We start from the raw sequence: 13,646 nt of genomic DNA, 5'->3' as shown, positions 1-13,646 counted from the left end.
GACAAGACAGAGAAACAGGGCTGAGAAATAGTATAATGGGTCAGCTGTAACCAGACCCCAAAGAATGTGGATTAAGGCATTGCCCATTTGGAAGGATGTCAATAATTATCACATACAGGCATACGTCAGAGATATTATGGGTTCAGTTCCAGACCTGCAAATAAAGCAAATATTGCAATAAAGCGAAGCCAAGAACTTTTTGCTTTCCCAGTACATATAAAAGTCATGTTTACACTATACTGTAGTCTATTAAGTATATGATAGCATTATGTCTAAAAAAACAATGTATATAACAATGAAACAAATATAACAATAATGAAAACGTTTGAAATATTGTGAGAAATGCCAAAGTGTGACACAGAGACACAAAGTGAGCAAATGCTGTTGGAAAAATGGTGCCAATAGACTTGCTCGACGCAGCGTTACCACAAACCTTCAATCTTTAAAAAATGCAATAACTGCAAAGCACAATAAAACGAGGTATGCCTGTACATGATATATATATAATATGACAATGCCATATATACATATATGTATGTGTGTGTGTGTGTGTATATATATATGAAATAACCATTGACATCCTTCCAAATGGGCAATGAGTTAATTCATTCTTTGGAGTCTATATCCGTATCTGAAGACAGAGCTGTACATTACATTCATTAATGCCTTAGATTAAACAGGCATGCCCCTACTACGTTTGTGGATGACTCAATATGATTATGATGAGTCAGAATTTAATGCAAGAATCAGAGCAACAGATTTATTGAACAAATTTAACTAAGAAAATAAAATTTAACTGGGATAAACATAGTGTCCTGCATTTGGGTTCAAATATCCAACAGTGCAAGCGCACAAAGAGAATGACAGGGCTTTGCAAGCAACAGTGGAAGAAAAGAATCAACAGTAAACTGAGTATGGGGGCTTCCCTGGTGGTGCAGTGGTTAAGAATCCGCCTGCCAATGCAGGGGATATGGGTTCAAGCCCTGGTCCGGGAAGATCCCACATGTCTCAGAGCAACTAAGCACGTGAGCCACAACTACTGAGCCTACGCTCTAGAGCCCGCGAGGCACAACTACCGAGCCCGCATGCTACAACTACTGAAGCCCGCATGCCTAGAGCCTGTGCTCCGCAACAAGAGAAGCCACCACAATGAGAAGCCCCCGCACCGCAACGAAGAGTAGCCCCCGCTCGCAGCAACTAGAGAAAGCCCGTGTGCAGCAATGAAGACCCAGTGCAGCCAAAAATAAACAAAATAAATTTTAAAAAAACACAACAGTACAGAGTATGATTGAAGAGGGGAATGTGGGTTAAAAAAAATTAATATTATGTCAGGTTATAGTAATAAAGCTACATCTGGGAAATGGAAATGCCACTATTCCAAGTTCTTTTGCAACAAATCTAATGTTTTGCTCAGAATTCTAAGTCCCAATTTGAAAGTAAGTCAAACTGGTATATATGTTCAAATGAAATTGATATAATTAAGACTCCTCATATTTCACAGTTTCATAGATTGCATGCTGACCGAATGAATGTATGCACTTTAGCGTAACCTAAAACTAAGTTTATAATGTATAATTGTAGGCTGACCTCACTCTCAAACTTTTCTGTGAAGGTGTGGGATCAGGTCGCCACAGTTCCCATCTATGTAAGCAATCCCAAAATGATGACCGTAAATGGTATACTTAACACAGGCCCTGTTAATCCCACTTCTTATCAAACCCAACATATTCCTGGACTAAAAGGAGAAGCTTGATTGATAACCTAATCTCACCAGCTGGCAACACTCAGGAGCAGTTTCCATTTCAAACATGGAAAAGGCGTTTAACTTCACGTGAACAGCACGTCCACCAACAGAACAATGGGAAATTGGGCAAATGGCAACAAGTGTTCACTTCTGGGGTAAAAGTAATCAAAACATAGAACATCTGGGCTTCCCTGGTGGCGCAGTGGTTGAGAGTCCGCCTGCCGATGCAGGGGACATGGGTTCGTACCCCAGTCCAGGAAGATCCCACATGCCGCGGAGGAGCTGGGCCCGTAAGCCATGGCCGCTGAGCCTGTGCATCAAAAAACCATAGAACATCTGGCACACCTTTATCACCTAACTCTTTCAGCTGAGACTCACTGTGGAAATTGCCTGTGGCCATGTGTGTTTGTTTCCCAGGGCTGCCACCCTAAAGTACCACTAACTGGCTTAAAACAACAGAAATGTATTATCTCACAGTTCTGGCGGCTAGATGCTCAAGATCGATGTGTTAGCAGGGCTGGTTCCTTCGAGGGCTGTGAGGGTGGATCTGCCCCACACCTCTCTCCTCTCTCTGGTGGTTTGAGGACAATCCTTGGTGTTTCCTTGGCTTATAGGTGCATCACCCGGGTCTCTGCCTTCATCTTCCTGTGGTGTTCTTCTCCCTGTGTCTCTTCATATGGTCTTTCCTCTGCGCAGGTCTGCGTCCAAGTTTCCACTTTTCATAAGGACACCAGTCATACTGGATTAGGGCTCACCCTAATGACCTCATTCTAACTTGATTACCTCTACAAAGACTCAACTTCCAAATAAGGTCACATGCTGAGGTTGTAGGGGCTAGGACTTCAATATATCTTTTGGGGAATGGGTAGCAACTCAACCCATAACACTGAGTTCATCTTCTCCAGGACCCATTCCTCCTGCCCCTTGAGGTTTAGCTGATTTCGTGGCTGCCATCTAGAGAGTGTCTTCCAGCTTCCCTTACAGCTAGGCAGGGGCATGTGACTAAGCTCCAGTCAGTTCCACGCAAGGGAACAATGATTTGTGCACTTTCAGGGTTACATCCTTTAAAAAAGGAAGATGCTTGGGATTCATCCTCCCTCTTTCTGGTTCCATAAGACTTGAAAGCAGAATGACAATGCAACACCTAAGTCATTTAAAAGTTTCTAGTTGCCACATTAAATAAGAAGGAACGGGTGGAGTGAATTTTAAATTTATTTATTAGTCCATCATGTCCAGAATATTAGCACTTCAATGTGTAATTATAAAAAATTATTGATACGGTATTTTACATTCTTTATTTGGTACTAAGTGTTTGAAACGCGTGTGTACTTCACACTTAGGGAACATCTCAGTTTGGACTAGCCACATTTCAAATGCACAAGAGCCACGCGTGGCAACTGGCTACTGCAGTGCGGTGCAGCTCTGGAGGGCAGCAGAAGGACACTGTAAAAGAACCTGGGCCCCTGGGTGAGCCCATGCAGCAGACCTGTCCTGCTGGCTCCGGAGTGCTTGAAACCTTTACTTAAGGAAACAGTTCTATCTTATTCAATTCCAGGGTATTTTGTTACCACAGCTCACCCCATATCATAATAAATACGTTCTCTGGGGTCTCACTGAAGGACCCTGCAGCTTCTCAGTTATGAAACATCCCTTCAAAGAATGGACACCGGCTCCCATGGGAGAAAAAAAAAAAAACCCTCCAAAACTGTAGCCCAAGTTTGAAAGATTACCAAGGAAACATTCTCAGCATTGAGAAATACATTTCAAAATAAACCCATCCCAGGAGAACATGTCGTTCCTCAGACTTTTTGTTCTTTTTCCCACATTATAAATCTCTACACCTCCTGGTCAGTCAGCCCACTGGACAGCCCAGGAGGAAGGAGGGAGGGAGAGACCGTATCATTCAGCCTCCTGAGAAAACCAAAAATGAGATCCTTCAGGCAGTGCTTTTCAAAAAGTGAAAATATTTTCACGTGATAACACCTAATAATTAGATAACCAAGTCAATCAGAACACACTGACTTTCCTTGTTTAAAAGGAGGTGGGGACTCAAAAGGAAAGTCAAGACTTGTCACTAACGTCATCGGGTTTTTTTTAATATTTATTTTTATTTTTTTATTTATGTTTTTGGCTGCGTCGGGTCTTAGTTGCGGCACGTGGGATCTTAGTTCCCTGACCAGGGATGGAACCCGAGTCCCTTGCACTAGAAGGCGGATTCTTAACCACTGGACCACTGGGGAAGTCCCAGTAATGTCATCTTTATAGATACTGGGCCTTCGACTCATGCTAACACCTGCTGCCACAGAAATGAAAATAACCACCTCTTACAGCAAAGATCTGTGGATAGAAACACAACTGAAAATCTCCACGGAATGAATTCAGAAGCAATTCCTATTTCACTCCAAAGGAAAAGTTACATACAAGAATTTATCAAGCAAAAAACATCGAGGTCAGCAATAGTTCGAAATGATTACATAATTAATTCAGAATAAAGAGATAATAGGTAATAAGCTAGATGATTCACTGCTTATGTAGACGATCAGATTTCCCCAAGTTTAGGGGCCAGGTTCTGAGTTTCATATTGGTCTCCAGCTGCAGCTGGAATGGTATCAGGTTTAACCAAGAATTCCTGCAATTATAGTCTGGGGTAACTAGTTGGGTTGGCCAAAAAGTTTGTTCGGGTTTTTTCCATAACATCTCATGGAAAAGCCCAAATGAACTTTTTGGCCAACACAATAGAATGAGGCTGTGGTCCAGTTAGCCAGCAATAGGGCTCCATACAGAATCAGAATTGGTTTTCTTAACTGCAGCAGAAGAGCAGAAAGTAGCAGCATCTGTCCTCTCTTGCTTTAAAAGTTCAGTCTGAAGTGCATTTGCCTCTCAGGAAGCAACCCAAGGATTTGCCACCGTAGAGAGCACTGATAATAATAAGGTCATTCTATGGGTCTTTTTTGCTTAGGGCAACAGAGCAGAATTCACTTCCTGCAGTTTGCAGCTTTTGAACTTAGGAAAGGGAATGCCCTGTGCCAACAAGTGTGTACAGCTGTTGCCAGTACAAGCTCTGGCATCATGATAAACCGGGGTTCAGATCTCTCTGCCATTTATCGAATGTGCGACTTTGTCCAAGTTACTTAACTTCCCTCAACCTTAATTTCTCCCTCTGTAAATTGGTATTACAGTAATGGTCTTTACTGGATACAGTTTTGTAAGCATTACACGTAAAGGGTTTGTTACAGTGCCTGGCACACAGTAAGCATTCAATCAATGAGACCTCTTCTCCTAATTTCTGTTGCAGTAGGTCAGCGATCAATACGTGTTTACTCTTTTTTTTTTTTTTGCGGTACGCTGACCTCTCACTGTTGTGGCCTCTCCCGCTGCGGAGCACAGGCTCCAGACGCGCAGGCTCAGCGGCCGTGGCTCACGGGCCCAGCCGCTCCGCGGCATGTGGGATCTTCCCGGACCGGGGCACGAACCCGTGTCCCCTGCATCGGCAGGTGGACTCTCAACCACTGCGCCACCAGGGAAGCCCTCTTGTGATTAATCTTATGTGTTTACCCTTGTGATTAATATTATGTATTAGGCACTGACACCCACTAAAAAAATGTGGTACTCTAGCCTCACTATTAGACACTGAAAATAGTCCAAAGATGAAGAAACTGTGGAGCTAAGATTTATGAGCACGCATGCTCAGTGGGGGAGTGCCAGGGCTCCTAAGAAACTGCTCTAGATAGAAAAGGATGGAGGTATGTTTTGGGTTGAACTGTGTGCCCCATCCTGACACACACCCTGCAAAACTGATAAGTTGGAGTCTTGAGTACCTCAGAATATGGCCTGATCTGGAGATGGGGTCTTTACAAAGATAATCAAATCAAAATGACATTATCAGGGTGGGCCCTAACCCAATATGACCGGTGTCCTTATAAAAAAAGGAAAATTTGAAGAGAGATAGACACACACACAGAGATCACCATGTGAAGATGCAGGCAGAGATCAGGGCGACGCATCTCCAAGCCAATGACTGCAAACCACCAGACAAAGCTGGGAGAGGCGTGGATCCCATTCCCCGTCACAGCCCTCACGAGGAAGCAGCCCTGCCAACACCTTGATCTCAAACTTCTGGTCCCCAGAACCGTGAGACAATACACGATGGCTGCTGAAGCCACTCAATGTGTGTTTACGGCAGCCCTAGGAAACTTATACAAGGTGAAATCAGGCAGCAAACAGATTCCCCACTTAAGACGGGCTGACAAGACCTGGAGAAACTATGTAGCCTGACACGAACCTGACCAAATTCTCTGCAGAAGTTTCCAAGAGCCTCAGCCCTCCATCCCAAAAGGTCACCTCCGATGTATTTTTAAATTATGTCGATGAAAACGAAGAGGCTTAGCCTTACAATAGATTTGGCCAAGGCTCCCCCGTCAAGAGGCTCGGATTTTAAATACTCTCATTATTTTTTGCATGTATGGCAGGGGAGGGAGTCTTGGGCATCTGTAAAAACTTATCATAAATGACGAAAAACTCCTTGAAAAAAATACCTTGGCGGAGGTGTCGATTATTGACCTTCATGAGAGCTATTCTCTCAACAGGCAACAAATTCCAACTCCTGTCCGAGCAGGATGTGTCTGGCTCCTCAAGGTTCACGGGGTATGTGCATTCTTTGGTTGAAAGCTGCAGTCCTTAGTAGCTGCTACAGAAAGAAATACCATCAATTTAACCTCTCGTGGAGCCAGCCATTTTCAACTGGCTGCCTTTATCTTTTGTTTGTTTCCCTAAATGGCACGTCCACTGCTTCCCTATTATAATGGAAAACAGAATTGGGAACAAATCTTTCATAAAATTAAACACACACCCACAGAGTAAACTCTGAAGGCCTCGATCATGTTTGAAAGGCAGTTCTCAAGATTTGTTACAAAGATCTTTCAACCCCTTTTCCCATCCCTCAGCCTCCACCCATTTCACTCAAGGCACTAAAAATTGGCATTTACAAAGAAATTCCAGAAGCCTGAGCATTTTATTAGCAAAGGGAAATCCCAACTTGGCCTCATTTCTCATGATGACAGCTCATTTTTCCATGTGGAACCACGTACTAGTTGCTGCAAATATTTAAAGAGGTAAAGAAGCTACTTTCAAACTAGTCATAAAAGAAGTAAATAATGATGATTTAGTACTCTGTGCTTACTTTATAAGCGTAAAAAGTCAAGTACATCCATTTTTAAAACTAGAATGAAAAATTTATAGTGTTCTTGCTAAAAGACTCAGAGCCACGCCATGGGCACTTTCCTGGGCTCCTGAAGCTTCACTGTTCTGCATAGCAAGGGCAAGTTTTGGAAACTGAGTCTACCCACTGTGCTTCACGGCCGGCTCCCCTGCATTACCCTTTCCTCTGCTCCTCTCCTAACCATCGTTCCAAATCCTATGCACCCCTGAGGCCTGGAAGAAGCTTCACCTCCATAAAGCTCCCCCCAGTTTTCCCATTTCCAGTGATTTACCCTTCTCTGAAAATCTATAGCATTTATCATCCAGGTCTCACAATTCAACAAGTGGTTCTATCATCCTGGAGATCCTTTTACTATCTATATTATACATGGTCAGTATTTTGCCTTAGTTATTTCCTGTGTGTAGCTTTTCTCCTCCCACCTGGGCTTATGAGCTTCTTCAAGACAAGAACCATCCCTCACATTTCTCCCGTATCCTTTCCAGTATCTAACCCAAGTTCAAGGATGCCCAAAATCAAGTTAGCAATGGGAACTGGAAAATGTCATCCACGTTAGGATTTCTCTGGCCTCTGTGGATTATCTGCTCACAATCACGTTTAGGGATGAAAGCAAGGAGACAAGGACAGGATCTAACCACAGCCCAGGGAATCGGGCCCATTCCCCTAGGTCACACACATAAACCCACCCTTGACTTAGCAGCTGTCTGAGTCAAGGGTTCCAGAAAGGACACTCGGAGGAAATCTCTACCCGCACGATGGGCTTGGTGCGGCACAATGACCTTCAGGCCATCCACGGGGGGCTCCTTTGGGCCACACTTGTCCTTCCTCACTCCTGGGATTTGCTCTCAATGGCCACAAACTCATTTGGCTGCAGACCTCCCAGACGCAGGCTGGCTGAAACATGATCACGCCCGCGGGTCACCTGCCTTCCCTTTATGAGAGCACGAACATGATCTGCTGTCCCTCTTCTTCCTACCCCCCAGAAACACAAAGGGCCCTTTCTTTCCCATTCTCCTTTCAGCCTCACACAAAGACAAGCAGGAATATTTGATGGCCGAGGGTTTACGGTTGTTCTTTGAGAGAGACCACTCACTTCAGGTAAAGGAGATTATAGTTTGGCTCACTGAACTGAATATAAACAGTTTAAGACTTGTTTTTCTTGTAATAAGTGGTACACGTGGGCGCATACACGTATACCGAAAAAGGCAAACCCCAAGGCACCCGGTGAAAAGCAAAACTCCCTCCCGCACCCACTCCTAGCTCTGAATCCCTCCTCAGAGGCAGCAAGTGTTAGCAGATTATTCCGCCCTCCAGACCACATACACCTTTCAGCCTACTTTTTTCATCGTGGATTTCTTTCTTGAAAACCCTAATTATACTCTTGACTCGTGGTTTACTTTTAATTAGCAATTAAATTAGCAATTTTAAAATAATTTTCAATTTTAAAAATATTCAAGGTCAGTAAAATATTTCACACAGGAAATAAAGTTGGCACCAACAAAAATGTGACTTTGCAGTCTGCCCTATTTGACTATTTTAAATTTTAGACACAAATAAGAATTCCCAATGGTCACGCAGAATAACAGAATTGAGAGAACTCTAGTTGTTTCTTTCGTGCCACAAGCACTCGGGTATCGGTCTCATCTCAAATCTACTGCTTAAACGGAGAAATACGTGTTGTAAGAGAGAGGAGGCCCTCACTGCCCAGGCTTGAGCTCTGAAGACCCCTCACGATACCCAAGCAGGAGGCAGGAACCCTCCCGAGGAAAACCTGTAGTGAGTCTGAACCTGTCTGCCAACCACAGCGCTGAAGTCCTCTGAACTACATCGTGGGTTTCTGATTAAGAAAGAGGAAGAAAGATTTACCAAGCACCTCCTGAGTGCCAGGCCTAAGATGTGTGCCTTACAGACATCAGCATATTTTAACCTTCACAACAACTTCATGAGGCTAATACTATTTTCTCCGCTTTTCAGGTGAGAAACCTGGGGGTTCAGGGAAGGGTAGAGACTTGCCCAAGGCCACGGACCTCGGTCCAAAGTCACTTTTCCAAGCTACTGCCTGGACTGCTCTGTTTCATAAAATCAAACCTCCATCCAAATTTCCTCTTTCAGGAAACCTGGGCTCTGGAATCAGGCTACTTTGGCACAAAAACTAGCTATACAACTTTGAGCTAGAGGAACCCAGGCCCAGGCAAGGGACTGGAGCTCCCTGGGTCTCAGTTTCTTCATCTGGAAAATGAGCCTGACAATAATACCTACCACATCAGGTCTGTGGCAAGATTAAATGAAGTTCACGTAATGAGCCTGGCATAGTGCCTGACATATAGTAAATACTTCACAATGGTTAGCTCTTCAAGCTGGGGTTTGAAATGGTTTTCTTTTTTGCTTTTATTCCCTACGTCTCACAGTACAGTGATGGCACTCTGGGAAGCAATCTGGGATGAAACTGGGGAGCCATCTGAAATTGTCTGGCCCCATAATACCAATTTCTTTTGCTCTCCTCCCCCAAGCGTGCTCCTCTAATGTTTTTCCCCTTTGTCCTAACTGCCAAAACCACAGCCTTTCTGCGGCCAAATCCCAGATGCTTTTAATAGTGTTATTACTGTGACTTTTTTCCCTAAATCATGGAAATATTTCAGTTTTTATTTAAAAAAACTAGATTCCAGCAACACCCTCTCTAAGGCCACCAGTTTTTAATTTTTAAACCAAAAGTGTACGCTATCATTTCCCCCTGCCCCTGTTCATATACCATGGAATTCTAGACTGATTAAATTTTGCTAAATCAATCTCAACTTGTGCAAATGGAAGGTGCCCAAATTCCCTTGGAATGGAAAAGGTATTTGTTAACCTGGTCACGCAATTTACAAACCCGCATCTGCTCGACTGGGCAACATTTTCCATTTAATTGCCTTTCCCTTCTTAACTGAAAGTCCAATGAGGTCTGCAGGTTGTAGCATCAGTGGGCCAGCAAATGAGGAGGTTGAAGGGGGTTTCTCTGGGGATTGGCAGGGACAAGGGGTTAAGGAAGTCAGATGACCAAGGCTCTCACTCCGGCCAAAGGCTAGGTGGACGACTTCAGCCAAGTCTCTTCACATTCTCTGAGTTGTAGTTAACTTACCTGAAGAATGAGGAGAGGCTCACTTTTTCCTAAAAATCCTTTCTAGCTCTAACTTCTTTTCAGCACGACAAGATTCTGCAATCATCCCACAAGCATCTCATCTGGTCTGGGCCTTATCAGGGCAGTAAGTTACATGTCATGATGCAGCCTCAGGAGATAAGCTTCAGCCAAAAGGAGGTGTGTGTGGGTGTGCGTGCGTGTGCGTGCGTGTGTATGTGTGTGTGTGATGTTAGCCATAAAAGACACGGCCTCCACTTATTGCAAAAATGTGGCTGTACCAAGCTGTCATATAATTCATGGCACAGAAATAAAATCCAGGTTCACCTTTAACTACCTAATGCAAAACGACAGCCAAGCAAACCCAGTAGGAGGGTGACACTTCTGAGCTTCCATCTCACACCCTTCCATGAATTTCTCCCATTCAACCATTCTGCTCCAAGCATCTGGAGTGCAACTAGTACAAGACTGGAACCTCGGCAGCGTTTATAAGGTGACCTTTTGTTACGATAGCATCACGTATAATCCCGCTGCTATGTTATCTTTCTCCATTTTCTCCTCTGGGAGACTTTGTCTCGTAATTCTGACATCATAACTGGTTCCTCCAATCCAGTCTTTTATGATGAATAACAAATGAGGAAGAACCCCAGGAATGCTGGGAGAATAAAGGTGCAGGCAGCAATAGATATTGCTGTTTCACCACAAGAGCCTAACAGAATTTAAAAGTTTTCTAAATGCCCAAGATGAACCTTGCTAACACGTAATTCCTAACCACTTTCATGAGACTAGCTTCCTCTAAGAATGACATTCTGAATCAGATCTGGGGGGACTTTAACGATGCTGAGGCATTTGACTGATTCTTTTTGTTAAGATGTTTAATTTCGGCCGATGTAAGAACTGGTAGGCTGTTTTAAGGACTTTAGCTTTTATTCCAAGTGAGATGCAGAGCCGGTAGGTGGAGGGGGGAGGGTTTGAGCAGTAGTCTCATTAGAATTTTAAAAGGAATACTCTGGCACTCTATCGGGAATCAAGGGGGGGGAAAAAGATGTTTAATTTGACTGTTCCTTTCTCTCCAAGGCACAGATACCAGGAGTAAAAAAAAAAAAGTCATTTTCGGAAGCTATACACACATAGAGCAAAGAACCTAGAACACGCCGTTCACAAAAGCCACCCTGAGCTGGGCCCCAGAGTGCTTCTGGCTTCTGTAGTTGATTAACCCAGCACCTTATCAAGGTATGAGGGAGGGTGTTGCTGCAGCCCCAGGAACGTGGGGGGAACAGCCAGACTACTTACGTCACTCTTCCTGAACTTGGCTTTCAAGCTCTTCATGTTTAGTCCATTCAGCCTTCCAGAGCTCTAGAGGAGACTTTCAGCACCTAACCAGAGGAAGAAAAGAAGAAATTAAGTATCTAGGTTCCCAAACAAACACTATAGATACTCCCTCCTGAATGGATTAGGACTTCGGGCCATGGGTAGGCGACTGGGGTTGAGTCAGGAAGCTGGTCAGAGTTAAGGGCTGGGAAGTGGTAAAGAACATACGTTATTCCCGTTCGTGATACTACCTGGAACCTTCTGACATTTTCAAGTTAACCGAAACTTGAAATTTTATCCCAACTTCCCATTCAAAGTAGAAAAAGCTTAAGTAACTGCTGACCTGTCACTGCACAAAATACAGTATCCATGTGCCTAACTCACTCCTCTCCACATCCTTCACATTATAGTTATACCCTCAACCTCCTCTGGAAGGGCCACCGTAGTGAAGCATGATAAGGAAAACAGTTCATATTCCAGATGCCATTCATTCCCTATTTATTTTTCTCAGTGTGGCTTCTTTCCTTCCCCCTCCTAGATGCACAGGGCAATGAGTGAAAAATGCAAGAAACAACAAAACCTCCCTCACTGAATACATCATTCCTCAGGAAGCCACTCAAAACAGTGAAAGACTCCCCCCAGGTCGTCGTGGGACCCAGTGATTCAGAGCCAGAGCTGGAAAAGTTTTAAGAAACCACCTCATTTAGGAGGGGTCTGTGGTCCCTTCAGAAAGTGAAGGTAATTTTTGGAATGACAGTATATATGTACTTTTTTTAAGAGAAGAAAGTTCCTATATTCATCAGATTCTGCAAGGGGGTTGTCACCATCCAAAAGGTAAGACTATTGATCTAGTCTAAGCCCCTCATTTTCCAGAGGTCGAGACAGAGCCTCCTGAGAGAAGTGAAGAAACCTGTGTGCATTCCCAAAACCTCTGAATGATAAAAGTCAAAACCAGACCCCAAAGTCAGACTGACGGTTGAATGCCTTTTCCGCTGCCCTACAGCTTTAAAACTAAAACCCAACAGTAAACTGCTGTGCTAAAATATGGTACGAACTTGATCTTTTCCATCTTTAAACCTGGAAAATGTACAGTGTGGAACCCTCCCGTTCAGGTCAAAAAGGCCCGAAAAATCTTTGTGCAAGTTCCCATCACCTCGTAAGTGCTCCGGAAATGTAACTTCAAGCCTCAGTTGACAAAATGAGAACAGGGGACATCAACAGTCCTGTCCATTTGAGGACTAAGGAAGGGTGGTAGGATGTTGACCACAGTTGACCATCATTTTTCAAAAGCCTTTCAAGGTCATCATGTTTCTCCACCATCCTTATCATTCTGGACTAAACCGATTTGAGGAAACAGAGCAGGGGAAATGCAAGCAACTGAAAGGCTGGACTCATCCCTCCTCAGGTCTTCATCGCCACCTCCAGAAGTGGTCTAGCAGCTGCCTGGCTTCTAATCTGTTTACTTTCATTGCTGCGGCTGCCCTTAAGCAGGGCCCTTGGGCGAATGGTACCAAAACCCGGTCATCATAAAGCACCTCGATGACATTAATCTGGAGGCCACACCATTAGGCAGCCTCCCTGTGGTCCCTTTCAATCTTCCCAGCCTCAGCAGGGGTGACAGAATGTGTGTTGCCTTGGAAACCACACACACTGTAATTACACCTTGTTAACTGCCACATATTTAACCACAGGGAAGGCTGGGCTGGGACCTGGACAGCAAAGTACCAACTCCCAGACAGTGTTTCTGGAAGTTGGCCCCCTCCTTAATCTGAATCAGAAGGACCTGGGGACAGTTTGCTAAATGCAAAAGTCAATGGAAATTGAATCTCAGGACCAGGGCCCAGGAACCTCCTTGGTTGAATATTTACTTGGCATACAAGTTTGAGAACCTAGAAATAAGGTACATGAAACAGGAACTATCCTTATCAAAGTTGCGCTGGTTTATAAAACAGCCCGTCTTCATGTCAAAGCAAACCACGTTTGATGAATCCAAGTAGAAATAATGACAATCAGATGTTCCCAACCTGTCACTGGCTCATGGTTCTCCATCAAATGTAGCTAGAAAACGGAAATCGCCCTTTCAGTTCAATTCCGTCCACCCTCTGGGAGAAGTGCTAATAACCAAGAAAAGAGGCCAAATCCATGCAGCAGGAAAAGAAGCAAAGAGAAACCCAGGCTTAGATAATCCACAAACTGTGTAGCCCACCAAGGTGGAACCACCCAAAGCATTCCTTCAGGCAAGAACGCAATGTCTTAGGCGA

At 44.1% G+C, this 13,646-nt stretch overlaps 1 protein-coding gene across 8 annotated transcripts in view; it reads right to left on the bottom strand.

Moving 5' to 3' along the window:
• Nucleotides 1–13,646, bottom strand: part of RAI14 (retinoic acid induced 14) — a 147,826-nt gene that overhangs the window by 103,241 nt on the left and 30,939 nt on the right. For all 8 annotated transcript variants that reach the window (XM_067730490.1, XM_067730494.1, XM_067730488.1 and 5 more), the window contains exon 2: nt 11,368–11,450. In XM_067730490.1, coding sequence (XP_067586591.1) covers nt 11,368–11,403 — 36 coding nt within the window. In that variant the 5' untranslated portion in view covers nt 11,404–11,450. The remainder of the gene's footprint in view (nt 1–11,367; nt 11,451–13,646) is intronic.

The sequence above is a fragment of the Pseudorca crassidens genome, chromosome 3 (assembly GCF_039906515.1).
Source record: "Pseudorca crassidens isolate mPseCra1 chromosome 3, mPseCra1.hap1, whole genome shotgun sequence".
Classification (NCBI taxonomy): Eukaryota; Metazoa; Chordata; class Mammalia; order Artiodactyla; family Delphinidae; genus Pseudorca; species Pseudorca crassidens.
Note: the sequence above shows the minus strand (reverse complement) of the source record. Positions and strands in the feature narration are given on the sequence as shown.